The 26,594-nt window shown below is 60.9% G+C and overlaps 1 protein-coding gene and 2 long non-coding RNA genes across 3 annotated transcripts; 2 read left to right on the top strand and 1 right to left on the bottom strand.

The window, feature by feature from the left end:
• Positions 1-1,913: 1,913 nt before the first annotated feature.
• LOC118915158 (uncharacterized) lies at positions 1,914-8,636 on the bottom strand. The gene is made up of 3 exons (XR_005025980.2): positions 8,495-8,636; positions 4,430-8,457; positions 1,914-4,208 (listed from the first exon to the last, which is right to left on the bottom strand). It is a non-coding gene; the product is annotated as an uncharacterized LOC118915158 (long non-coding RNA).
• On the top strand, positions 8,504-10,185 carry LOC130679983 (uncharacterized). Its single transcript, XR_008992967.1, has 3 exons — positions 8,504-8,629; positions 9,091-9,227; positions 9,457-10,185. It is a non-coding gene; the product is annotated as an uncharacterized LOC130679983 (long non-coding RNA).
• A 2,941-nt stretch (positions 10,186-13,126) lies between these two features.
• MKNK2 (MAPK interacting serine/threonine kinase 2) lies at positions 13,127-24,575 on the top strand. The gene is made up of 14 exons (XM_036890602.2): positions 13,127-13,263; positions 13,405-13,539; positions 16,736-16,823; positions 16,918-17,019; positions 17,089-17,186; positions 19,171-19,250; positions 19,568-19,641; positions 19,904-20,008; positions 20,161-20,216; positions 20,300-20,395; positions 20,703-20,897; positions 21,326-21,490; positions 22,180-22,223; positions 22,508-24,575. Exons 2-14 carry the CDS (start codon positions 13,489-13,491, stop codon positions 22,743-22,745), a joined length of 1,392 nt encoding a protein of 463 aa, XP_036746497.2. The 5' UTR covers positions 13,127-13,263; positions 13,405-13,488; the 3' UTR covers positions 22,746-24,575.
• The last annotated feature ends 2,019 nt before the right edge of the window (positions 24,576-26,594 follow it).

Below are 26,594 nucleotides of genomic sequence, written 5' to 3'. Positions count from 1 at the left end.
CTTTAACTTGATGACCATTCGGGCATAATTTTTTAACTTTCACATTTCTGATCAATCTTTCCCTTGATGTTTTGTGCCTTTGGTGACAGATGAGCTTATGACTTGTGCTGCACAGGCCTTTAGGGAGATACCTGTTTTCTTGCGGTTCTTCATGCTTTCCTTTGTTATATGCACAGGTATGTATGAAACACCAGGTAAACGAGAGAGCAATTTCCATGTATGGTGTGAGGTAAGGCTCTAGGGAAATATTTATTTTTTAGACAACAAAGCCCCTATTCCAGCACCGCGTGACCCTTCCCTCCCCACGGAGCAGAAATGCCACTTATTCACACAGAGCTCTACTTTTGAGTTTCCTGGGAACCTGCCTATTCCACCTCCATTTTTAATGTACCTTATGAAGTTATAGTAATTTTATTTATTATTATAAATAATAGATCATTTTAATGTTACTGTTCTCATCTTATTTACATCTAATTACATATTATATATTTATTATGTAATGATTATATAGGAATTATAAACTTGTATGTATTCACTATATAATACATTGATATTTATTCATGTAATTATTATGTTAATTATATACTATATTAACAAATATGTTAACTATAATTATAATTGGTATAGTAATAATATAATATTATTTATTTAATATTTAAGTATGTCATTACTACTTTTTCGATATCACTTAAAATTTTTTTTCCAGACTCTTCTAAGTCTGTATATTCCAGATGAACTTTAGAATTTCTGAGATTTTGGTGAAAAAAAGAGTACATTTGCAAAATGACGTGGGCCCTGGGGTCACCCTGGGCCACAGGTTGGTTTGGTCCCCAGTAGCCACATGCATGTGTCCACTTATTCCAGCCACGCCAAGTCCCTTTATCATTAAGTCACAGAGCCGCTCTGCCCATTGCATTTTCCTTTCCTTTTTGTCTCAGATGATTTTAAAATTTGAGGTATGTGACATGCCATAAAATTCATCATTGTTAAGCGCATAATTCAGTGGTTGTTCATACCTTCCAGAATTGCGCGGCCACCACCACCAACTTCCAGGATATTCTGTCGCCCCTAAAGAAGCCCCATCCCCTGGGGCAGGCGTGCCCCACCCCTCCCCCATCCCCTGCGACCATGAACCCACTTTCTGTCTGTAGATCTGCCTGTTCTGGGCACTACGTACTAGCACATTTCTTAGTTATTTTTGGTTGTTACTGTGAATGAGATGTTTTTCCATGACGTCTTTTTTTCCATTGTACTTTCTAAATGGTTAGGGCTGGAATATATAGGAAATCTCTTGATTTTGCCATTGATCTTGTAACTGGCTTCTTTTTTGAATTTTACGTTCATTCTCCTGCATTTTCTAGGCAGAAATTCCCATTTGCGGATGATGGTAATTGAATGTATTCACCCTTTATGGCCAGAATCAGTAGATACCATTTCATAGATGATGATAACTGGTAAAATCAAGTACGATATGTTAAATATATATATATAGTTAACCATTAGTAAAATGTAAAAGAATATGTATCCTTGTAGGGTAACAAGAGGTACAAAACCAGGAAGGTAGCATCTCTAAGAGGGAAGACACAGAAAACAGCAAGGATGACTATTTTACAGCACGACACAAGGCTTTAGACCAAGCTTGTCAGTCACAGACCCGGATTGGCTAAATGGGGAGCCCTGCCTTTGTTTATAAATAAAGTTTCTTGGGTATAGGGCCCTGCTCGAGCACTTGTATAGTACCCTGGGTGCGGGCGCGCTGCCACCTGGGAGCTGAGCAGCTACGCCACGCAGATCACCAGCCCTGCGGAGCTGGAAACAGCCCCCGCTGGGCCCTCACAGGGAGGGTTTGCAGACCCCGAGACAGAGATAAAGGTCGATCCTCCCGTTAAAGTATGAGAACCTCACACAGCAGGAAAATCAAAACCGTAACACTTTGTTCTTTTCAAGTGGACACAGACAGCGGTTTTACAACGCGGATAGATGGTTTCACAGCTCTGAAGACACCCTTGAGCTGCACGCTGTCCACGGGAGAATCCTGTGAAGTGTGAGTTACATCCCAATAAACCTGTTATAAAAAGGCATAGAACAGCTTAAAGTAGGTTGGCTGTACCCCAAAGCAGGAGTTGCAGTGTTAGTATGTACAGAATAGGGTGTGCTCATCCTGATCAAGTTTTCTGAGTAATATATCTCTAGGGAAAATACATTAGTCAGAAAACTTTATGTACTGAAATACACTAACTGAGTAGAAATTCAAGGGGAACAGGTAAAGTGATTTAATAAGCATTTAATGTTATTTTTTTGCGGACTGAAAAAACATTAATATTCTGATATAGTAATACCTACATTTATCAATGTGTTAATTACAAACTTATATGAATATTGATGTTTATAAAGTCATATATAATTTTACTAATGTAATACAATTCATTTATAAATTAATATATCGAATTAATTATATCATTAAAATAATATATATGTATATATACCTTATTAAAGTTTATTTGCTGGCTACTCTTAAAATTTCTTACTCAGCTAGAGAGGCCCCTTTTGTGCCAGACTACCGTGAAAGTGTTTGTGAAATTTTCTTTTATTTTTTTAATTGATTATACACTTGACCATACAAAAAAAAACGTCAAATTCCAAAAAACCATAAAACAATAGTAAAAATCGCACACACCACTGCCCTTAGCCAATGCGGTCGTGCATCATGGTCTCAGCCCGCCCATCCCCAGCAATGCGGCTGGACCGGCCCTCGTGGCCCTTACTATCATTGCCAGACACCCATCAGCAATGACCATCGATAAACTGAGAAAGTAAAGGTTTATTACTTAAAGGACCTTGAAATTACCCAGTGAGGTCACGGGCGGAGCACCCACCAGCCTATGCTTCAGCTTTTATGGGGGCCCAGGGTGGGGGCTTAGGGATTCTCAGGTCTTTATTGGTGAATTTTAAACAAGTGTGGGAACATAAAGCGTGGGAAAATAAAAGACAAGCGGCCCAAATGGTCAGTTATCAAACCAACCAAGATCTTTAAAACAAAGACATCTCCGTAGGGGCTGTGGCTTTTTATCTAGGCCTGCGGCCATCAACATGCTCATTCAAGATAGCCCTCCTGGAAGGGGAGGCTTGGCAATCAGAGCTGAAGTCAGGCAGTGGTGTCGCAAAAAAAGGGAAAACCTAACGATCAGGGCTTATGCGGCAGCAGAACTGGGAACGACCTGCCAAGGTGACATGACTCTGCCACTGGGAACACAGAAAGCCCTCTCCTGAACGCCTCCGGGGTAGGCAACAGCCTGAATTTTGAGGGGAGAGTACTGGCTGCAGGTTCAGACAAACCTAACAAGAAATGGACATGGTGCCAATGCCGGCTTCCTGTGTGGACGATGGGGATTGCACGTACATGTCTTAAAGAGCTGCCGTGTTAGCTGGAAGTCATTAATGATGAAGTCGCTGTATGAGTCGCTATTGCTGTGCAAGCTTTTCACAGATAAAGCAACTGGGACAACACAGGTTTGCTAGCCTGGTTTCTGTGGGTCAGGAGTCCCGGCCCTGCCACGCTGAGACTCCAGGACAGGTCAGCCAGGGTCGCAGTCTCACCCGGGGACTCAACCGGGGACAGGTCCACTTCCACGCTCTCGTGGCTGTCGGCAGGACTCAGCTCCGTGTGGCTGCAGGACTGAGCGCCTCCGTGCCTGCTGGCTGTCTCTCCAGACCAGGGGCTCCGCCTGGCACTGCTGACACTGGCAGTGGGTCACTCTCTGTGGGGAGATGTCCTGGGCCCGGTGGGGGTTCGAGCAGCCTCTCTGGCCCCCACCCACTTGACACCAGGAGCTCCTCCACTTGTGACAACCACAGATTTCCCCAGACATGGCCCGGGGTCCCTCTGGGTCAGAACCACCACGAGGTTTAAAAGCTCTAGGGTGTGTTCCTGGCACTGAGTGTCAGGGGCTTCCCCGTCCAGCACACGGTACGATATGGGGTTCCTGCTGACGCCTCTGGGCACAAGTTCTCTTGCAAAACACACACAGGTCGTCTTGACATCTCTTGTGAGTGAGAAGCAGGTGTTTCCTTAAATGCGTTGTTTTTGGTCATTGATATTCTTTCAAAAGCACCGTCTCCAGCGCTCAGCTCCCCATCTGCAGGCTGCACACTCTCGCGAACTAACTGCCCGCTGGTTCCCTTCTCTTCATTCTCCCAGATTCAGTAACCTAGCATGGCAGAAAACGGGCCAGGCACTGGAGTGTGTGGCTATTTGCTTCGCCTCCAATCTTGGCCAATGGGCTCCCCTTGAGGTGCCCTGCAGAGCTCCCCCAGCCCCCCGGGTGCCGCAGCCCCATCACCCCACATGGCATCAAGCTGCCACCATGCTGGGCTCTGTTGTTGTGAAACATCTTTACTGAGATGTCGCCAACATATTTGTACAAGTCACCCATGTGAAGTGTGCAGCTGGCATTTGGTGAATTCACAAAGCCGTGCAGCCCTCCCCTGTATCTCGCTCCAAAACATTCTCACCGGCCTGGAAGCTGTGTCCATTAGCAACTACCTCCTATTCTCCCGTTTCTGTCTGTGGATCCGCCTGTTGTGGACGCTCGCCAGAAATGGGGTCATGGGCCGTGTGGCCTGTGTCTGGCAGCTCACTGAGCACCGTGCATTCAGGGCCCGTTCACACTGCGGCACATGTCAGGGCTCCGCTCCTTCCTGTGGCCGAATCATTTCCAGTGCGTGGACGGACCACACTGGGTCCTGGCTGTGGGCCGCCTGGGCCACGCCCACCCTTGGCCGTCCTGGGCGACAAGCAGAGTCCTGGCTGGGCCTGCTGTCTCAAAGCCACTGTTTACAAAGCACCTCTGCTGACCTCCTCATATGCCTCCGCTGGTCACCCGCCGGGAGTGGGGGAAGGTGCGCGTTCCTAGATATTTCTGGAGCCATCTGCCCTTCTTTCCAAACCAGACAGCAGATGAAAAACAAAACCAGCTGCCATGCTCCGCCCCTCCCTGCCTCAGGCCTCATGTCCCTGACGGGAATTCTGCTCCCAGGAAGGCCGACCTGGAAAACAGCCAGGAGTGAGCTCTGTCTGTCCTGAGCAGATGAGGGGGGAGGCTTGCCCCCAAACCCACCAGGCCTCGGGAGTCTGCCTAAGTTTCCATCAGATGCTAAGGGTTGGCCTGCATTTCCCACTGGTGACACGTGGACCCCTCCAGCACATTGTTGGAAAGTGGAGATGGAGTCGGGTGGTCACCCCTGAACTCCACCCCACCCCCGAGGCCAGGACTCCCGGCGCTGACTTACTGAGCTGCTACAAACTTCTCCCTCTTGCTGGGCAGCAGGCCCTGTCCTGACCCTCAGCAAGACAGGCCCAGGGCTGGCTTGGATACCACCGTAAGGTCCCGGACCATCATGCGCCCAGGGGCCCTGCACACCCTGCTTCTGTTGGCCCCACGGTCTTCCCTGCCACCTGGCTCACTTGTGGGAGAGATCTTTCTCCTGCTCCTTGGGCTCAGCTCTGGGGGTCACCCCACGTTCTGACAACCCGGCCAGATCCAGGAAGGCTCAGGGATACCGGTAGGAGTCCTGGAGCAAAGGTCCAGAGCGGGCGGAGCCAAACCACCTCTCTCAAATGGATGTGCCCGTCTGTCAGTCCAGTCCCTAAAAGCTGCCCGGAGCAGAGCTGTTCTGTCACAGCCGCATTAGAAAGCCGGGGTCACTATCAGCCGGGGGGATCAGCCGGGGCTGCTGGGGCTTAAAACCACATGACTTTACTCTCCCGCAGTTCTGGGGTCAGATGTCCACATGGGTTTCACGGGGCTAAATCCAGGAGGGCAGGGCCAGCTCCTCCGGGGTCCCCGGGAGAACCGTGTCCTCTTCCAGCTTCTAGAGGCCCCACAGCCTTGGCTCAGGGCCCCCTCCTCTGTCTGTACAGCCGGCAGGGCCGTGCCTTCCCGTCTGTCTGACCCTGACCTCCTGCTCCCCTCATAGGGACCTTTGTGAGGACGCTGGGCCCCGGGAACCCAAGGCCACCCCCATCTCAGGGTCCTTGATTTTCACAGCTGACAGGGCAGCATGCTGGCCCCCAGGAGACAGACAGCCCACCCCAATGGTACCTCCACTAATCCCAAAGAATCCTGGACACGTGGGGAGATTCCCACTGGCTGGGGGCCCTGGGGGAGTGGGGAGACCTGACAGCCAACCAGGAGGGCCTCCAGACCACAGCCAGCCCTCCTTGCCCTGGCCTCCCTGGAAGCTTCCAGAATAGCTGGAGCGTCATGCCTTTGGAGGGTCATGCTGCACCTGCAGGCCATCTTCAATGGGTCAGTGAGGCAGGGACAATGTTCAGAATTTACTTACCACTAGAGGTGTGCTCTCTTTTTCACTGTATTTCTAACTAGTTTTATACTCACAGAAAAGTTGCAAAAATTGCACTGAGAGTTTCCAGATACACCCCCCACCCCCAGTTTCCCCTTAAGATGACATCTCATGTTGCCAGGGAAGGAGGATCAAAGGACACTCCAGGTCAGTGTGTCCAGGGGTGCAGGGTGGGGCTGGATGGAGGGACAGGAGGGACCACCAGGGGGAAGCTGGACCCACATCCCAAAGCCTGACATGGACCAGGGACCCTGCCCAGCTCACTGGTCCCTCTCCTTCCCAAATCTCTGGGCCCTGTAGCCCCTCCACATGCCAGCCCTGGTCCTTGAGGGCAGCCTTGGCAAGGACCTGGGCTACAGGCATCTCCTCACCCCACAGGCCACCCCTGGCTAGGGACATGGAGGACGCAGACGGGCTGTTTGGCGGGTCACTTCCACTGCTCCTGCACCCAGGGTCAGCCCATGTCACTGCTCACCCCTGATGTCACTGAGCTGGGCCAGCTGAGAGTGGAGAGGAGGGCCCGTCCAGGGTGGGGGGACACTGCCTGTGGCCACTGCCTCCCAGTCTGTGGGGACCACATCCTTGCCGTCACCCCTCTCCTTTCCGGTGTCGGCACAGAGGGCCTGGACATTGGACCGGACACCCGGGGGAAAACAAGCTGGTTTCCAGGTGGGGAAGGGGGAAGGGGCCCGGGTTAAGGGATATTCCCTGGCCCCCTGGGAAGAGGGGCGGGAGCCGGGTCCCGGGCCTGCAGAATGGCCTTCTTGGGGGTACGCTTGCCCTGAAGCCGCAGGGCGTGGGTGACCCTGAAGGCGGGTGCTGCATGGGGTCCAGGTGCACACCCTGGCACCGAATAAATGCAGGGGTTCCCCCGGAAAAGCAACAGGATCTGGATGAGCCGTCCCCACAGCCCTACTGTGAACAACTGCGAAACACGAGGCCCGGCCTGCGTACCCCCAACCCAGGGCCCCGCCCTTGTCACTCTGCCCTAAACCGGAGGGCGGATAGAGCGCTGAGAAATGGGCGCGGTCCCTTTAAAAAGGGTGCGGTCCTCCTCGCGTGGCCCTAACAACAACAATGCCATTGGCTGGAGGGCTGGCCTCGGCCACGCCCCTCACGCTTGGCCCCCTGAAATCCTATTGGCTCAGGGCTAGGACCCCTCTTCACCCCCCGCGTTGGGAGCCTGGGAGCCGCGCCAGGTGGCTGACGCAAACTCGTTGTCCCGGCAACCTTCGGGTCCTACGGCTGAGGGGCCCAGCTCTGGAGCCAGGGCGCAGGCGCGGCTGCTCAGTTCCCCATGGCGTGCAGCCGGAACCCCGGAGTCTGCGGCACCCCTCGCGGCCGCCGCACCGCGCGGGTGGGAGGGGCCTCCGGGGACTGCTGCCGGGCGGGGCGCGGCGCGGCGCGGGCGGGCGCGGGGGGCTGGAAGGATGCAGCCCGGTCCCTGACCTGCTTTACGGCCTCCATGGCCTTCGGCAGCACAGCAGGTGCTCTGCCAGCAGTTCGGACTCCCGGGATTCTCCCGCTCCCTGGACATGTCGCTCCTGTCCCCGCCCATCAGGGACCTGGCCGGGAAGCCAGGTTTGCCTCCTCCGGTCCTGGCAGGTCTAGTCTCCCTTTGCTTGTCTGCAAAATGGGAACTCTGGGACCCCGCGGGCGTCAGTGCCTGCAGGAGCTCCCTACGGACACCATAACAAAGGCCGCGGGTTTAGTGGCTTAGAATGGCAGAAACATTCTGTGACAGTTCTGGAGGTCAAAAGTCCTAATTCCCCGTGGGCAGAGCCGGCTTCTCCGGGGCTCGGGAGAACTGCGTCTACCTCTTCCGGTTTTTAGAGGCGCTACAGCCTCGGCTCTGCGCCCCATCTGCACAGCGGGCAGGGTAGCAGGCGCCTTCCCTTCTCTCTCTGACCCTGACCTCCTGCCCCCCTCTCATAGGGACCCTTGTGAGAACCCTGGGTCCCCGGAAACCCAGGGTCACCTCCATCTCAGGGGCCTTGATCTAATCCCCTCTGCAGCGTCCCTCTGCCATGTGAGGAGGTCCTGGGACCGGGCCCATCTTTGGGAACTGCTATTCTGCCCACCCCAGAGCCAGCTCTGCCTTCTGCCCAGCCCTAGGAGGAGTGGGACACACATGTCATTAGCACAGCAGAACTCAGCCATTCCAGGCCTGGGGCCCTCACTGACCTGCAGCTGCCCCAAGGACGTGGCTTCTGAACATGCCTGGAGTCAGCCAGCAGGGAGCCGCCCCGCAGAGGGTTTGGGGCAGGTGAGCTGAGCCATGGGCGCCGGCAGAGCACTGGGCTTCCCCACGTGCACCTCCCCTTTCCTCTCTGTTCCAGACACCTGTCCAGTCATCCCCAGCTCCCCCTCTCTGTTCCCCCATGGCTGAGCCCCTCCCAGGACTTGCACACAAGCCCCCCACCCTCCTCAAAACCAGGGCCCCTTTACATGATGCCCAGGTCACTGGTAGGGAGCTGGATAGCTGGGAGTGGGAGACCCGGCTCCCCTGAGGGCCGCCAGGGTGTCCACTGCCTTGGATGAGGGGACAGAGAGAAGCGAGATGACAAGCCAAGTGCCCTGTCCTCGGTCACTGGGGCACCGTGATGGCCTTTGTCCATCTGCTGGGCCAACCCTGCCCAGCCCCTGGCCCCACCCCTCCCTCGGGGACTTTTGGTGACTGACCCCAGGGAATCAGGACGTGCACTGTGTTACCCCCCTTCGATGAAGGGCAGGCCCCACGCTGCGCAGACAAACCACAGCAAGGCAGGCGCGGCAGCCCGAGCCCTGCCCTCCCCCGCCCTCACGAAGGACGGAGGCCCTGGCTCCGACCCCAGGACTGCTGAGCCACTGGAATGGAGCAAGCTGTGAGTCAGCCAGAAAGGAGGGACACTTACAGCCACTTGCATCAGATCTGCCTACTGGGTGGCCCCACAGCCGGAGACCCCAGCCTGTGACCCTCACTTATCCAGGGACTTCCTGGAGCCTGGTTCCTGCCTTGTGGGGGGTGGGGACAGATGGGAACACCCGGACAGGGTACAGGCCTAGCTGGGTGCCATCCCAGGACTCTGACTCCACCTACCCCCAGACCCACAGCCACTCCAGCCCCAAGTGTGGACCCTGATTCCTCCCCGCCGACACTCACTTAGAAGCTGTGCTTGGATCCGGTCCTCCCATACCAGCGGAGTCTTTAGGAACAGCCCTATGTCCTCTCTGAGCCTCAGGTGCCTTCTCTGGGCACAGGAGGGGGCGCAGCCTTCCTCCTAAAGACATGGACCTGTGAAGATCCTAGCACCAGCCCTACACGGGGCTCCGTGACACGTCGGCACACACCAGCAGGTGCGTGCATGGGCCAGGCACCCCCAACTCTACTCCCACACGCACACAGGACCCCAGCCTGCTCACATTCACCAAGCGGTGTCTTTTTTTTCTTTTAACGATGGGTGGCAAAGGCTTTACCGTCCCCTGGTAGGGTTGCCAGATCAAATACAAGATGTGCTTCAGATAAATAGTGAATAATTTTTGGGATATACTTATACATGGGGCTTACAATGAAAAGTTATTCATTGTTTATCCAAAATTCAAGTCTATCTGGGCATCCAGTATTTTCATTTGATAAATCTGGCAACTACCTGCTGGGTTGTAGAGGCTGTGAGCTGCCCTGGGGACGCTCCAGACGCTGCCCAGGAAGTGAACTCGGAGCCCCCAGGATCGCAGGGCTCTGGACACTTGGCCAGGCTTGTGGGGGGATGGTCAGTGCAGACAATACTCATCCAGCCAGCCTGTCTCCTGCAGGGCCCCCAGGGAGCCACAGGGAAGCTGGAGGAGAGCAGTCTGGGAAGGGGAGGGTGGGGAGGGGAGGCCTGGGTTGGGGTGGGGGCCAGGGAATCGCTCCAGCGGATGCAGCAGGCTGGCTGCACAACATGGTTTCCTGCATGTCCCCCCACCATTCAGGTCAGCACTTCCTACTCTGAAAGCCTCAACTGGCCCTGGCCCCCAGGGCAATTCTGAGCCCCACTCCCAGGCTGGCTGCCTCCCCTGGCCTCCTTCAGAGGATGTATCCTTGTTCTGGGCTCTGCCTGTCCTGCCTACCAGCTCTGTGTCTGCCTTGTGCGCTGGTGGGACTGCTCCCTGCTGACCCTCGCTACCCCGATTCAGTCCACACTCTGGAAGGATGGAGGAAGCCAGCCTCTGGCCAGCAAGGCAGACTGAGGGGCAGGGGGCCAGGGCCCAGGCTTCCAGTCTTGCCTGACTGGCAGGTCTCCTGCACCCCAGGGCAGGTGGGGTCACCTTCCCAGAGCCAAGTGAGACTCCAGGGGCCAGGGAAAGGCAAGCAGGGTGGCCAGGCCTGCCTATCACCCTAGGCACCTCCCAGTCCTCTCTCCCTCCCCAGCCCTTGGGCGCCCAGCACCTTTGGGAGCTCAGCCTTAAACAGCCAGCTGTCCTGCAGGAAGAAGACAGGAGTCACTGTCTGGGGCCAGCAGCCAGCCTGTGGGACAGAGCTGAGGCCACAGAGGGCCCTCCCTTCCCCCTTCCCACTGGCAGCCTCCCTGACCCCCCCAGAGGACCCTGGGCAGTGTCTGGGCACATCTGCGGTTGTCACAACTGGGACACTACTGGCATAGAGTGGGTGGGAGCCAGGGGTGCTTCTCAACCCCCCAAAGTGCCTAGGATGGCCCCCAGAGAACCACCGGGCCAATGTCAGCAGTACTGGGGATACCCTGTAAGGAAAGACCCCAGAAACGGGCCATTTTCCCGTCTCAGAGCTGTTGCCCCACCTGCAGCATGTGGCTCACGAAAGGCCCAACTGCCAGACTGTGAAGTAGTTCCTTAGTGCCCAGGGCTGGTCCTGGCTTCTTCTTTGGGAACAGACCTGGCCCCACTGGCTGGGCTCCTGGGTCAGGGCATGGCACCTAGGACCTGAGCTTGGCTAGCCCTAGGATGATGGCACAGGGGCAAAACCTTGGTTCATTTCTGTTCATTGAGGTCAGTGTGCCTGGCAACACCACACAGGTCCACACACAGGGACCAACATAGATAAACTCTCACACCAAGAAACACAGTTGCACATGGGAAGTGGTCCTACTCACAGTTGTGGGCTGAATTACATCCCCCAGGAAGACAGGTCCACATCCCAAAGCCTGGACCGCATGAATGTGACATTCGGTGTACTAAACATGAGATGGTACTGGAGCAGGTAGGCCCTGACCCAATGACTCGTGCCTTTTTAAGAAGAGGGACACACAGAGACAAAGAAGACAGCAACGTGAAGGTGTAGGCAGATTTGGGGCCATGAGTCCACAAGCCAAGGACGTCAAGGTTGCAGCCCCCACCGAGAGCTGGGAGAGGCAGACAGAGCCTCCCCCGAGGCCGGACCAGCTGTGGACAGATCTGACCCTCTGGGGAGGGGCAAAGGCCCATCTATACCCACCCACATCAACCAGAAGTGCATGAAGACCTGCACGTGACCCCATACATGAAGACAGGGCCCCAGAGGCAGGTGGGGAGACGAATGCAGAGGATGAAGAGGGCACCCAAGTCTTCCCCTGAGCGGGCAGGCCTGGCAGTCCAATCACAGGCACCTGGAGCCAATGCGTGTGTCTGCATGCATGCAAACACACACACACACACACACACACACACACACACACACACACACACACAGTTACTGGTGCATGCACACACATGTACAGGATGGAGGGCTGGCTCTGGCTGGGAAATTCCCTGCAGGTTCCTCTAAACGTCAAACATCACCTGGCTGGCTGAGGTCGGGCCTCCCAGCTCCAGTAGCCTGAGCTTTGGCCTGGGGGGGAGGGGACAATCCAACCTCAGATCAGTGGGGCTTGGTTGGGGGGACATTGGGCTGGGGTGACAGTGAGCCTCTGCAAGGACAAGCCAGGGCCTGGACGAGAGGAAAGACAGTCCACCCCGCAGACCTGTTCCCCAACGTGCCCGGGGCACAGGGTCTGAGGACTTCGCCACCGTGCTGTGGGTCAGCAGCTGGTCCAGCACAACAGGGGCTGATGCTAGCTGCAGCTGGGCTGGAGGCCCGAGCCAAATGGGCCTGTTTCACCTTCTATCCTGGTTGCCCCCACCTTTGGGCTCTACTGGTCAGTCCGAGGTCCCGGGTCTCCCAGAACCATTCTTTGCAGGATGAGGGAGGATCCTTCACAGAGCTCAGTCTCCACCCCTCCTATGGTCGCTTTTCCCTGCCAAAAAGGAGGGGAACACCCGGGGAGCTCACCGGGGCGGGGGGAGGGCGGAGGCAGCTGGTTCCCCAAGGGCTCCGGGATGCACCAGCAGAACAGCTGGGGCCGGGACGGGAGGTGCAGGGGAGGAGGTGCAAGACAGGGCCGTGGCAGGTTCCAGGGTTGGGGAGCTGCAAGGGGCCGCAGCGAATTCTGGACTCGCTCAAGGGTGTGAGTGTATCCCAGGCCCCGGCTGGCACCCTGCGGGGGTTGCCAGAGAGAAGGGCCCGGCTCTGCCCAGGGTCAGGGTTCCGCAGGGCTCCACAGGACTCAGGCAGCTCTTCGTGCACCCACGGCCCAAATCCACCACCGGCTTCTTCCCCAGCTCTCGCGCCGCACCGCGCAGGCGCACGAACACGCCCCCCCGCCGGAACGCGCCTCCGGCTAGACCCGTAGCGTCCCTCCAGCTCCGCCCTCGCCGCGCGCGGGGTGCGGAGCTGGAGGGGCGTGTCCGGCGTCGGAGGCGGGGCCTGCTGGCCTATAAAGCCGGCGGCGGGGCGCTGCGTCTGGCTCCTCTCGGCGGCGGCGGCGGCCCAGGCTGGGGAGTCCGCGGTGGCGGCGGCGGCGGCGCTGTTCCCCGCGCGGTCCGCGCAGCGGGGTCCGGGCTGCGCGTCTCGGGCGGTGGCGGCGGCACTGAGGCCCGGGCCTGACCCCGGTGAGTGCGGCCCGGCGACCCCTGCCCGTCCCTGACCCGGGCGCGGGGATCGGCCCCCGCGAAGCCTCGGCGGCCCGGCCCGGGCTCCCGGCACGCCGGCTGCGGCCACTCACGCCCTCCTTTGTCTGCTCCCACCCACAGGGTCCCCTCCTCGGCCGCCCCCCGCCCACGGGCCGCCCCCCGGGCCCCGCGTCCCCTCCCCCGCTGGCGGGGCCCGGACAGAAGATGGTGCAGAAGAAAACAGCCGAACTTCAGGGCTTCCACCGTTCGTTCAAGGTGAGGCCCCGGGTCGGCCGGGGGAGAGCCCTGGGCCGGACCAGCCGAGCAGCCGGTGGTGGGGCGCAGAGCCCGCCCCCAGGATGCACCCGGGCTCGTGCCGCCCCTCACCCTGCGCCTGGGGCTGCCCCAGCTGGGTGCGCACTGGTCGGGGGTCAGCGGACCACCTCCAGTCCCTAGTGCCCAGGGGCCTCTCTCTGCCAAGACGGGGGCCTCGTGCAGGCCCCAGGCAGGTGTGTAGGGGCTGGGGGGCAGGGAGGTTGGCAGGCCACAGTCCAGTCCCCAGCGCCCTAGAGCCTGCGGGGGTCTTTTCTTCTAGAACTCCAGGTTGGGTGGGGGGCTCCCTGCCCTTGGGGCTCCTGGCTGTGTGTCCCCTGCAAACTCCAGCCGTTTGTGCATGGCTGGAGGGCTCAGCAGGCCACAGTCCTGTATCCGGTGCAGCGGGGCTTTTGGGGTCTGTGGCGCCTTCGTCCAGAAATCCCAGGCAGGGCTGCAGGCGCCCGGAATGCCTTCCTAGGTGGTCTGCAGAATGGGGTGTTGGATTGGATGTCCCCCAGCCGTGCACCTCTCACACCCTGGGCCCAAGCGCTATTTCCTGTCGGAGCGGGAAGTTCCTGTGGTGGCCCCATGGTTGTCACAGCTGAGTCCTGGTCTCAGATGAGCGAGTCTGGGGGGAGGCGGGCAGGTGCTGGGCTGGGGCCCCACAGGGCCTGGCCCAGGGGACGCGGTGATGTCAGTGGCTGCCTCACCCCACTGGCCGAGTTATGTAATGGCTTCCTTGGGCCTCCTTGGGCAGGGACCTGTTGCCCTGTAGAGAAGCAGGACCTGGGTGTGCGTGTGTGTGCGCGTGTGTGTGTGTGTGTGTACAGGCATGCTGCACCAGTGGGGGAGGAGCCAGCCAAGACTGTTTGGGGTAGAACTGCCAGGCCTGCTCAGCCAGCGTCCTGGGCTCTGTGCGCCTCACCCTTGCCCACACGCCTGTCATCCTCACTCCCCCAGCCCCCGGGCAGTTACAGCCATGGCATGTTCAAGTGTCCAGGGCTGGATGGGAGGGGGTGGATCTGAGACATCACCAGCGGTGGTCTGTCCCCTCTTGGGGCTGGGTGTGTGCCGAAACAGGGTCAGTGAGAGGGGCCAGCACAGCAGCCAAAACAAACTCAAACTTTCTGGATGGTTCCAGCCACCTCCTGCCAAGACCTGCTGACTGGAGGCCCGCAGCCAGTCCCAGCCCAGCCCGCCCCCACTGCTCAGGACTGCTGGCTGGCCTCTGCAGGCTGCTGGACAGCCCTGTGCCCAGGTGGGACTATGGGAGTCCTAGAGGAGGTAGGAGGGACTCCGAGCAGGGAGTCCTGGCTCTGAGGTGGCTCTCCAGGTGTCCAGGGCAGGCCACTCTAGGAGCCTCCTCACACCACACTGAGGCCACTTCCCGGGGCTGTGGCCGCCTCCCTGCCCCTAATCCAGCATTGTAGCAAGGACACATATTTCTAGGTGTCCTGACAAATGTTCCACATTTTAAGATGGGGAATTGACGGTTTGCAAAGAGCTGGTGTTTGTCCTGGGTCCCCCCTGTGGTGGTGAGGACACAGGAGCTGAGTTCCCCTGGGTGGTGTGGCTGCCCCTCAGCCCCATCTGCAGGGTCCAGCTCTGCCGGGTTGAAGGCTGGGACGGCATGTAGGGGCAGTGAGAGGACCTGGCAGTGGCTTCAGGTCCTTCTGCCCTAACTGGGTTCCAGGAATTGGGGCAGCTTCCTCCCATCACACCTGGGGCTGAGATCACCAGGCCAGGTGGGGTAGCTGGTGAGTTCCATTGCCAGCTGCCGACCCTGAGCCTCATGTCCACCTCCCTATTCGTCATCCCCTTGATGTGGCCACCTTGGGGTCCCTCATCCCAGGTAGAGCCATCACCCCAGTACCTCTGGATGGAGCCTCATCAGAACCCTGGTGGCTGGCATCTGTGACGCCGTGTGCCTGACTCCCCTCAGGGGCCAGAGCACCACAGGCTGGCTGGAGTGCCCCCTTCTCCTCCCCTGCTGGCCCTGGGCCGCCTAGCAACTATCTGCAGGTGGGTGGGAGGCTGGGAGGCCCAAGTCCGTGTTCAGCCGCTCCCTCCAACCTCCGCCTGCCCCCTCTGTGGCTGGTCTGGCTTCCGGGCCTCCCGTCTGCAGGAATCTGGCCTGGCCTCTTCTGCCGGGTGGCCCCTCAGGGTCTCCCCAGGGCTTTCTTGGAGTTCCCTCTCTGCTGGATGGTCCTCCTGCCACAGCCACAGCCCCAGCCCAGGCAAGGGCAGTGTCTTGGTCCAGGTCATGTGGCACTGGTGCTGGCACCACGTCGTGTGTAGGCTGCTGGGTCTGCCAGGGTTGGCAGCTGAATTGGAGCTAACTCCTAAGGGACCTGGCCAGGCCCCACGCCACGCCATCTGCTCCATGGAAATGTTCTTCCAGCAGCCTTATGTTTGGGGCCTAGGACGAGCTTTTCCCACCCCCTGCTGGTCAGGGTGGAGTGTCTGCCCCCCAGTCCTGGGGGGCCACCTGGCAACCTTGAGCGGCCTCTCCCCAGCAGGGCTGGTTTCTTAGCTGGGCACCAGGGCCTCTGAGGCGCTCCCTCCTGGGGCGTTTGGGGGTACAACGGGACAGCACAGGCTGTGGCCCTGTGTTCCCACTCAAGTCCGTGGGCACCTCTCCCTTGAGTCCCCAGGAGCTGGGGGAGTGACACAGTCTGGAAACAGCAGGAAGGGAAAGAGGAGCATAAGATGAGAAAGGCAGTGGTGCCCTGGTTCACAGAGGGGAAACCGAGGCCAGCAGGGCCGGGGCTTTGTTTGGGCAGGTCTGAGCCCAGGAGGCCATGGGAGAGCAGGCTAGGAGCCCGGCCTGTGGGGCGGTGACTCCCACCTCCCCCAACTGCCCTGCTGTCTTTAGTCCCCGGCAGCCCAGGAGGTCAGCTGGGCTATGGAGACTGTTCCCCTTCTGCAGGTGAGCAAATGGAGGCAAGAGGCATGGCCTGGGCCCCAGGTGACACCCCCAACTCTCTGCCTACATTGGGCCCCCCACCCCCGAGGTCTGACAGGCCCCAGGCTGGGGTAAAAGGACCCTTTCCTCCGTGTTAGGCAATGCCAGGCTCCCTCCACTCTGCATGTGGAGACGGGCGGGGGCCGCCCAGCCCAGGCAGGCCTGAGAACTCAACTCTCTTTTCCCCTGCAGGGGCCGAATCCTTTCGAGCTGGCCTTGGCCCTAGATCAGGCCCGCCACGGGGAGGCCAACTTCAGCCTGGAGGGCCCGGCCCGCCCTGGTGAGGGCCAAGAGGGAGGGCGCTCCTGGTGGGGGGCACATGTGAGGCTGGGCAGCCACCGGGGAGGGCCTCACCTGCGGGTGTCCTGGCACAGATATGCCCACGAGCCAGCCCATCGACATCCCGGACTCCAAGAGGAGGGGCAAGAAAAAGAAGAGATGCCGAGCCACCGACAGCTTCTCAGGCAGGTTCGAAGGTGAGTGGAGGCCCGTTGCGGGTGGGGAGCGGGGCAGCTTGGGTAGTCCTCACTGGTCCGTCTCCCCAGATGTCTACCAGCTACAGGAGGACGTGCTCGGGGAGGGCGCCCACGCCCGCGTGCAGACCTGCGTCAACCTCATCACCAACCAGGAGTACGCTGTCAAGGTGAGCACCAGCACCTGGGTGGTGCCCTCGCCTCCCCAGGCGCCCTCCCAGCACCGGGCGCCCTCCCAGCACCCAGCACCGGCAGGACGAGCAGGAGGAGGGAGCTGGTGTTCCAACTCCCAGACCAGCAGCTGGGGAAAATCAGTGCCTAAAAATAGCCCCAGAGCCAGTGAGTCAGGCCATCGCTGGGATTCCGGGTCAGCCCTGGCTGAGCCCCCAGGTCTGGGCAGGAAGTGACCGTGAGGGGCAGCCCCCTGCATGGGTGGCTGAGGGCTTTGATCAGAGCCAACTCTCCTCTGCCGGGCCAGCTTGGGCCAGTCTCCAGGGATGATGTGTACCCCCTAATATTGGTTACAGGGATTAAAAGGTAATGCCATACTTGGGGCCCATGGGGGGCTCGGCACTAGGGAGACCAGGGCAGGCCTGTGGGAGCCTCCTATGTGCCCCCACGCGGCTTTTGACACAGGGTGTGGCCGAGCAGCCTGGGAGCTGTGACCTCACGACCGGTGTGTTCAGCCAGGCAGTCCTGAGTTCTCAGAAGTCTTCCCTCGTGACCCTCCATCTGGGGTGGGTGGGGCCACAGGAGGCTGCCCAGGAATGAGGACCAGGTGCTGCCTGGCAAGAGGGGCTGGCCAAAGCCTTGGTCCTGATGGGAATTTCGTGACTTGGCCACAGTCCCTGCCCCTGGGAGCTCCCAGGCGGGGTGCGGCGATGGTGCAGGTTGAACTGGACGCTCAGCATCACGCTGTGGGCCCTGGGCATCGGGGCTTTCCTCTCAAGCACCCTGCTGGGCAGCCTGGGTTCCTTTCACTGACAGGGAAACTGAGGCTTGGGGGAGCAGGGTGGGGTGAGCTTTACCATGTGTGACCTCGCAGAAGGCTGTCCCCTTCCCTTGAGGGACCGCCCTCTTGCCCATGCAGTAGCCAGGCCCTCACGAGACAGGACAAGGTTCAGTTGACATGGTTGATTGGTATGGCTGGCCCTGGAACCTGGTTACTCCGCCCTCCTCAGGCACAGGTGTGTCACTAGACAGGTGGGACCATGTATAGGCCCCACCCCGCCAGCCAGTGGACAGGCATGCGTGGTGCAGGAGCCTGGCTGGTGGAACACGCCACATTACCCTCTGGGCAGCGGCTGTGGGCAGGGAGCCCAGGCACAGGTGATGGCGTAGCCTGCCCACCCTCCCAGTGAGAGGGGGCCCAAGTGTCCACCCTGGGAAGAACCTCCCAGTGGGTGCTTGGGGCCTGAGGTGCTCCAGAGAGCCAGTGGGCACGTTCTGATACTGAGCAAAGGTGGCTCAGGGGGCATCTGGGTAGGAGGCCTGGAACCCTTCGGTCCTTAAGAGTTTCTGGGTGTCAGAGGGGTCAGGGGCAGAGGCTGGCATACTGGGCTCTGGGGTTATCAGAGGCTGTGCCCACTGGTAGGCAGGGAGGCCAGTCTAGGCTTACCAGAAACAGACCCAAATTCATGGGGCATCTGCCCAAACTGGGCAGGCAGGACTTGGTGCTGAGGCAAGCGGGGACACACAGCTTGGCTGACAGGTGCCCCGAGGCCCCTCCAGTGCCTTGGGCAGTGTGGGAGCTGGCACACTGGCCATCAGCCTCCCGCTCAGGGAGGCGAGGCTGCCGAGCCAAAGGGACCCTGACACCCTGCATTTTGCAGGGGCCACAGGCCCCAGATATACCCAAGGCCTGTCCGAGTCAGGTAGAAAAGGCCCAGCTCTCCTCTGCCTCACCCCTCCACTGGTGCTATGCAGGAAACACACTGCCCCTGCCTCTGCTGATTCTGCAGGTCTGACTTCCAGCAAATTATGCCTCACCCGCTGGCCCCGCAGGAGAGCTCTGCTTTCTAGACCCTAAAGGCCTAAGCTCTAATGGGGTTCCAGGCATGGCACGGGGAAGTTTCTGGTGGGGTCCCCAGGGCTGTGGGGTGTCCAGCTGACCCAGCTGGTGTGCCCTCAACCCCCACCCTGGCACCATTTCAGATCATAGAGAAGCAGCCGGGCCACATTCGGAGTAGGGTTTTCCGGGAGGTGGAGATGCTGTATCAGTGCCAGGGACACAGGTAAGGTGGCCCGCCCTTGCCAGAGACTGGGCCCTGAGCCATCTTCCAGTGGGTGACTGGGCCTGAACGCCTGTCACTCCCAGCAAGCATTTTGGGAACAACCAGGCTGTGAACCAGGCCCTGTGCTGGCTGCTGCAGGGGGGACCCGATGTCAGGCAGGCAGTCCAAGGGCAGGCAAGGTGGAAGCAGGCCTCAGTCCCTGCCTTCCTGTGGGCAGGTGGGGGTGCCAGAGGGCAAGCCTCTCCTGGGCAGGGCTACCAGGTGCAGCAGCCTCAGGAAGCCTCACTTCTGCTCTGCTTTTCCACACCCCATCCCAGGAACGTTCTAGAGCTGATTGAGTTTTTCGAGGAGGAGGACCGCTTCTACCTGGTGTTTGAGAAGATGCGGGGCGGTATGTGGGGCCCGGAAGGCATTTCCAGCTGCGTCCTAACAGGCTGCAGGCTCAGGGCCAGCAGGGAGGCCCTCTCAGACTGGCACGATAAAGGGACTTCTGGGGCCTGAGCCTCCTGTCCACATGGCAGCTCAGGGGCAAGGACCCTGGTACTGAGGAAGCCAGAAAGGGGGCTTCCCTGCTGGGCGGGAGTGGGTGCTGGACGGTGGCCTGGCGACACGAGTGACCTCTCCGTGCTCTCCCTACACCTCCCCCGCACCAGGCTCCATCCTGAGCCACATCCACAAGCGGCGGCACTTTAACGAGCTGGAGGCGAGCGTGGTCGTGCAGGACGTGGCCAGCGCCCTGGACTTCCTGCACAACAAAGGTGGGTGGTGCAGCTGGTGCTGGAGGCGCGCCGGCCTCGCGCCCTCTTGCCCCGAGTCGCCCGGTTCCCACGGTGTTCCGCCTCGCGCCTGGCACAGGGCTCCCGAAGAGGTGCCTGCCCCGCGCCGACCTGCTTCGTGGTTCTCCGCACAGGCATCGCCCACAGGGACCTAAAGCCAGAAAACATCCTCTGCGAGCACCCCAACCAGGTGAGCAGTGCCGGCGGGCGGCCTTCTCCGCGGGCCCGGGCGGCTGGACGGGCCCCTGCGCTCACCGCGCCTGCCCCCCTCAGGTCTCCCCGGTGAAGATCTGCGACTTCGACCTGGGCAGCGGAATCAAGCTCAACGGGGACTGCTCCCCCATCTCCACGCCGGAGCTGCTCACCCCGGTGAGCGGACGCGCCTGGCCCGCCCGAGCCGCGGTGGCCCAACCACACGGGGCGGCCGCCGCAGGGCCGAGGCGCCCACGGACTTCGGGCTTCCGCGTAGCAACAGCCGCGGATTGGGCGGGCGGGGCACCCCTCCCCCTCGCCCTTGCCGCGGATTGGGCGGGCGCGTGGGCGGCCCCTCGGTCAGGCGGGGGCGGGCCTGCTGCTCAAGCGGCCTCGGAGGGGCGGGGCTGTCCGCCTCTCACGTGACGGCGGCGCGCTCCGCCCCCGCGTGTGGCCCTGACGCTACCCGCGCCCTTCCCCGCAGTGCGGCTCGGCCGAGTACATGGCCCCTGAGGTGGTGGAGGCGTTCAGCGAGGAGGCCAGCATCTACGACAAGCGCTGCGACCTCTGGAGCCTGGGCGTCATCCTCTACATCCTGCTCAGCGGCTACCCTCCCTTCGTGGGCCACTGCGGCAGCGACTGCGGCTGGGACCGCGGCGAGGCCTGCCCTGCCTGCCAGGTGTGCCCCCGCCCCGCGCTGCGCGCTGCCCTCTGTGCGCCCGACCCCCAGCGCCTGGCTCTTGACACCCGGCGTTCCCGAGCTTCCAGAGGCCCTCTGGGTTCCCAAAGCCCCGGGACAAAGCAGTCGGGTCAGGGAGCCGAGGTCCGGGGCGACTGGGGCTGCCCTTCTGTAAACTGGGCCCTGCTCTGGCAGTCACCTTTGCCCCCCACACTGCCTCCCTCTGGACTCCATACTCACCTTCCTGCCCCTGCCAGCTGGTACGGGCCCCAGGCCCTAGGCCTCACCGCTGGGTCCGGGGGCCCTTACGGAGCCGTCACTCGGTGCTGCCTGACCCGCTCTGGGTCTGGGCTTCCCGTCGGGACGTCAGGGACCTGGCCTGGACCCTCGCCGGCCGTGCCTGACCCCTCCCCGCTTTGTCCCCCAAGAACATGCTGTTCGAGAGCATCCAGGAGGGGAAGTATGAGTTCCCTGAGAAGGACTGGGCCCACATCTCCTTTGCCGCCAAAGACCTCATCTCCAAGCTCCTCGTCCGGGACGCCAAGCAGAGGCTGAGTGCCGCCCAGGTCCTGCAGCACCCCTGGGTGCAGGGGGTAGGTGCCGCCAGCAGGCCGGGCAGGAGCATGGCGGGGAGGGGCCTCCCACGGCTTTCCAGCCTCCTCCGATGGGCTGAGGGGCGACCCGGTGGGGGGCCCAGCCTCAAGACCCTCCCCAGTTGCTGTGTAGGTCTGGGGGCTAGGTCTCAGGGGACCACTGGGAGCCCAAGCACAGATGGTGACCAGGGGGCACAGGTTAGGAGTGGGGCTGCTGGTCAGTGAGCTACCCACCCTGTGCCCTGGAGGTGCTGGGGTCAGCCAGGTGGCCGGTGGGCAGGGAGCCTGGGACGGAGCCCGCGAGCCAGGGTAGACCTGCAGCCTGCTGGCCCAGACCTGGGCTGGGTTCCTCATTCCCACGGCTGGTGTTTCTCCCTGCCAGGCCGCCTCCCCGGGGTGGGGGGCTTAACCACCAGTTGGTACTGGGACCCCGTGGTGGGTAAAGGTCAAAGCCCTCTCCCAAGGCCAGCGGTGGATGAACTCCCCATCCCTTCTGGGAGCAGGAGGCCCGTGGGCTGAGAATGGAGGGGTTGGGGTGGGTTTGGGCTGGCTGGAAACTGCGCAGCCCTTGTGAGCTGGCAGCCCACCCCGCCACGTTCCCCCCAAGTCCTGGCTGAGCTTGCAGCACGCGCACCCCCTTAGCTCTCCCTGGCCTGCTCTCCAGCGCCCCCTGCCTTGTCTCTCTGCAGTGCGCCCCGGAGAACACCCTGCCCACACCCATGGTCCTGCAGAGGTGAGGCCCCGGGACCTCGGGCCAAGAGCTGCGAGCCCCAGTCTGGGAGGGACATGAAATATTTTTTTTGATTCTTAGAGCTGGGGAGGAAGCGACCCAACACTTGGGAGGCCTTGGACCCAGTAGATAGGTCAGGCCCCCAGCTGGCACTCGAGTTTCTGGGGAGCACTGGGACCTGCAGACACGCCCAGGGCGTCGCACAGACCCTGGGGTCCCGAGGGAAGCAGGGCCGTGCCCGGTGGCCGCCCTCCACCTCCGTAGTGACTGCCCCACGCCACCCCCAGGAACAGCTGTGCCAAAGACCTCACGTCGTTCGCGGCCGAGGCCATCGCCATGAACCGGCAGCTGGCCCAGCGCGAGGAGGACGCGGCCGAGGCGGCGGGGCAGGGCCAGCCCGTGGTCGTCCGAGCTACCTCACGCTGCCTGCGGCTGTCCCCGCCCTCCCAGTCCCAGCTGGCGCAGCGGCGGCAGCGAGCCAGCCTGTCGGCGGCCCCCGTGGTCCTGGTGGGGGACCACGCGTGACCCCGCCCCCCCCGTGTACATAGGTTGCCCCTTTTCCCCATAAAATCTAAAGATTTTTTTAAGCTATTGTCAGCCAGTGACCAGCGGGCACCCTCCCCCAGCTGGATTCCCGGGCGCTAAGCTCCGCTGGGGGGTCTTTTTATATAAGGTTTTTGCTGTTGGGTTTTTCCCTTTTTTCCTGTACCCTCTCCCCATTTTGTTTCCCTTTTAAAGGTGTTAAAAGCAAAGCAGGCGCCGGGGAGGAGAGGAGGGCACCGGCGGCTGGGCTGGCCCTCCCCGCGCCCCGCCCGTGCCCGCCTGTGCTGTGAAAGGGCCCCCGCGGCGCCCGCAGATGTGACTCAGGGGAGCGGGGCCGCCCGCCTCCCGACCAGGGCACCGGGGCGCCCGCACCCGCCCCTGCCCGCCCTCAGTGTTTTCAGGGACGGCCGCCCCAGACCTCCGGACCTCCCTCCACGAGATGGCAGCTGGTTGGTCCCGACCTCGGAGACGCCCTGGTGGTCTGGTGGGGCAGGGGCTTCTCGGGTCATCCTGTCCTGGGTTTGGGTGCAGGCAGGTGGGGTGCATGGCTGCCCACCGGGCCCTCCACCAGCTGACAATCGGGGCTCCCCTGAGCCTGAACCCGAAGCTGCAGCTGACCTGGGTGATCGCTCCCCCTGCCATCTCCGCCGGGGACCCTGCGCCCCCCCAGGAGGGCAGTGCCAGAGGAAGTGGGAGGGGCTGGACAGGCACCCGTCAGCCAACGTGGGGTCCCACAGACCCCACCCCGGGCACCCAAGTGCCCCTTCTCAGGGCTTAGTCTGACCTTGGCCACGTCCTGCCCCAGTCTCGCCCCTCGGGCCTGCATGGAAGCTGTCGGCTCCTGCCCCGCCCCAGAGCCAGGGCCGCCCGGTCCTGCCGAAACCCCACCCCAAGGGCAGCGTGTCTGCTCTGCCCACCTTCAGGAAAGCTGCCGCGGCCTCCCACAGGGCGCCTAGGAATTGCCGCACCCCTTCTGCCCCCCCAGCGCCCAGGTCAGATGTCCAGTGACCCGCCATGCCCGGGGACACCCTGGCCCTCGGGTGGGGAACACTATGCAATACAGGCTTCCCTGTTCTATGTTGCCCGTGCTTCTGCCGCGGCGCGCCCCGCCCGGCTGCCAGGCCCCCGGCTTCCTTCCCGATGTTCGTCTTGTTAGCGTTTTTAAAACCGTCAGTTGACTTCCCTCCTTGCCCTCGAAGAATACTTGAATGTTGGGGGGGCCTCGTGGACTGGGGTCTCGGGCGCCGTCTCTGCGGCCTCCCCAAGTAGGATCGTTGCAGTCTGTGGGGTCCCCGCCACCCGGACCTGGGGACTGGCCTTTCCAAAGACCCCTGGGGTGGGGAGGCCGCCCCCACCCCACCACTTCTCACCCATCTGTGACTCCATGTTTTGCGATTGAGGATTCTGCCTTTTTGTAAAAACAGACAGACCCTCGCCCCACGCAGGCGCCGTGGCGTCTTACTCCGGAAGGCTGAGCTGGGAGGGGCTTTTGTCTTTTAAAAGACGGGATCGCTGCTTTCTCCCTGCCGCGGGGAACAGCGGCCCGACAGACTGGTCGGAACCATTACTGTGAATGGGCGCCGGTCCAGGCTGCCGGCTCCAGGGGAGGGACGGCAGTGTTTCAATGTTAACATATAAAAGACAAAAAAAAAACTATAAAGTTTTTTAAAAGTGGGGGAAAAACATCCAAGCACTTTACGTCCACTGTACCAGGCGGTCTGATACAGCCCAAGTCCTCCTTTACACCGGCTGGCAGTGCCGGGATTTTGTATTCTGTTTTGTAAGGATTTAATAAAAGTCATAAAAATTTGAGCGTGCCGTGTCCTGGATTTCTGTTGCCAGGAACGAGCCGCCCCAGACCCGGTGGCCCCCCGAACGCATTTTCTCAGCCCCTGGGATGCCGACTGAGGGATGTGCGTGGGGCGTGCTGGAGTCGCCTCATCTGCTCCGGGACGCGGGGGTCCTCAATCGCCCAGATGGGGCCTGGGCCGGCTTTGAGGCTGGCCCAGCAGGACCTGGCCTCCAACCAGCGGGGCCTGCCGCCCGCCACAGCCCACCGACCAGAGAGATGCTGCTCTGAAGAGCAGATGTGCCACGGGACGGAAGCAGGAAGTCCTGCCCCTCACCTCCCCGTCCCAGGTGTTCACGTGGCTGCCCCAGGTGGGAGGGGAGGTGGAGGTCGGGGTGGCCGGCAGCACCTGGTCGCAGCTCTCTTGGGCCAATGCAACCGAACAAGCCCCAGGAATTCCAACCACCCCCACCCGGCGGGCCGTGCCCCCTCTCGAGCCCATCCTCTCAGCCGTGATGGAGTTATCACTGTCTGCAGGGCTCTGCAGGACAGCCCAGAGCTGACCTCTGATCCTGGTGGGGGGGGAGTGGATCAGGTAGGGCTTCCTGGAGGCAGGAGTCCAAGGGGGGCAGTGAAGCATGATGGTTACAGACATTAGCCTGGGCTGCGATCCCAGCTCCTTCCAGGCTGCTGTGTGCCACAGTTTGCTCATCTGGTAAGTGGGGGTCTGAAGCCAGGGGAGGTGACAGGCAGGTGGCCCAGTGCTTGAGTGGAGTTGCTGATGGGCGGGAACAAGAGAACGGGGGACATTGCTTCTGCAAGGGTGAGGGGGAGCCTCAGGTAGCCACCCTTTGTCCGGCGTCTCTCGCTGAGCACCGTGTGTCCAGGGCCTGTCCACGTCCAGCAAATCTCACTCCTTTCTATGGCTGTGTGACACTCCAGGTGTCACTGGACCCGTGTGTGTCTCACCCATCGATGGACCCAGGCTGTCCCCACCTTGGCTGACCCTCCGTGATCCTCTGTGTACGTTCTCGCGTGGATGTTGTTTCCGTTGCTCCTGGGGCGACACCTGCAGAAGCAACGCGAGCAGGGCACAGACCTGATCGGATGTCGTGGGGGGTGCGGACATGGGTCCCAGGGGGTCCAGCAAGCCACTGTCAGCCCACAGCGCGCCCAGTGGGGTGTGACGGGCCTGGCAGGGGTGGTGTCTGGGAGGCCACAGAAGACTGCCCAGCTGTGTGAGGAGCGGCCTGCCGCGTGCTGGGGACAGCCTGGATGTGGGTCAGGGAGGAGGGGGTGCTCTCTGGGCTGCCAGGAAGTCCCGCCTGGGCAGGCACCAGGACTCCTGCAGCTAGGAGGCAGCAGGTCACCCCTCTCTGATGCAGGAACCCGGGCTCTGCCTCTCCATCCTGGCCCCCCAGAAGGGGAGCCTGGCGCTCTTGAACCTGGTCCGCAGCCTCCAGCCCCCACATTTGTTCATCCATCCCCGAGAGCCCTTTTAGGAGGCCCCACAGCCAAGCCCCCACCAGCACCCTCCAGGGCCACTGCCCTGCTCCCCCGGCTCCCTCCACCCCCAAAGTCCCCACCCAAAGCCTCTGGGCCCCTCCCCTGGCATTGGCAATTGGGGGGCGTGCCACATACCAGGCCACCAGCCTCCCGGGTGGCATGGAGCCTTGCCCAGCCCTGCCAGGCCGTGCTGCTGACCGCTCCCTGCCCTCTGCAGCCTGCCAAGGCCCAGTCAGCCAGGCACACTGTGTTCTTGGAGCCCCTGCTGCAGATTGGATGCTCACGTTCGTGGTTCACGGTTTCCTCCAGGCTGAACCCGCCCCCTCCGTGTCTCTCTCCTTCGGGAATGGCAGGAAAATCCCGGTGCCAGAGAAACCAGGACCCTTTTCCAGGGCGGCGGCTGAGGCTCCCTGGGTGCAGCGTCCGCCCTGGGAGACAGAAACACCTGCTCAGGGCCCCCAGCTGCCCTGCAGCCCCGCTCACCCACCCCAGGGGGGCAGCGCATGCGCAAACTGGACCTGTCACCCTAAGACCAC

This window comes from Manis pentadactyla, chromosome 12 (genome assembly GCF_030020395.1).
Source record: "Manis pentadactyla isolate mManPen7 chromosome 12, mManPen7.hap1, whole genome shotgun sequence".
Lineage (NCBI taxonomy): Eukaryota > Metazoa > Chordata > Mammalia > Pholidota > Manidae > Manis > Manis pentadactyla.
The sequence above is the reverse complement of the archived record's forward strand: the minus strand, read 5'-3'. Positions and strand labels throughout refer to the sequence as shown.

Coding starts and splice junctions, on each gene's coding strand:
- MKNK2 (XM_036890602.2), top strand. CDS start 13,489: ATGGTGCAGAAGAAAACAGCCGAACTTCAGGGCTTCCACCGTTCGTTC. Junction 17,187..19,170: donor ACCAGGAGTACGCTGTCAAG/GTGAGCACCAGC, acceptor GCACCATTTCAG/ATCATAGAGAAGCAGCCGGG. Junction 19,642..19,903: donor GTTTGAGAAGATGCGGGGCG/GTATGTGGGGCC, acceptor CCCCCGCACCAG/GCTCCATCCTGAGCCACATC.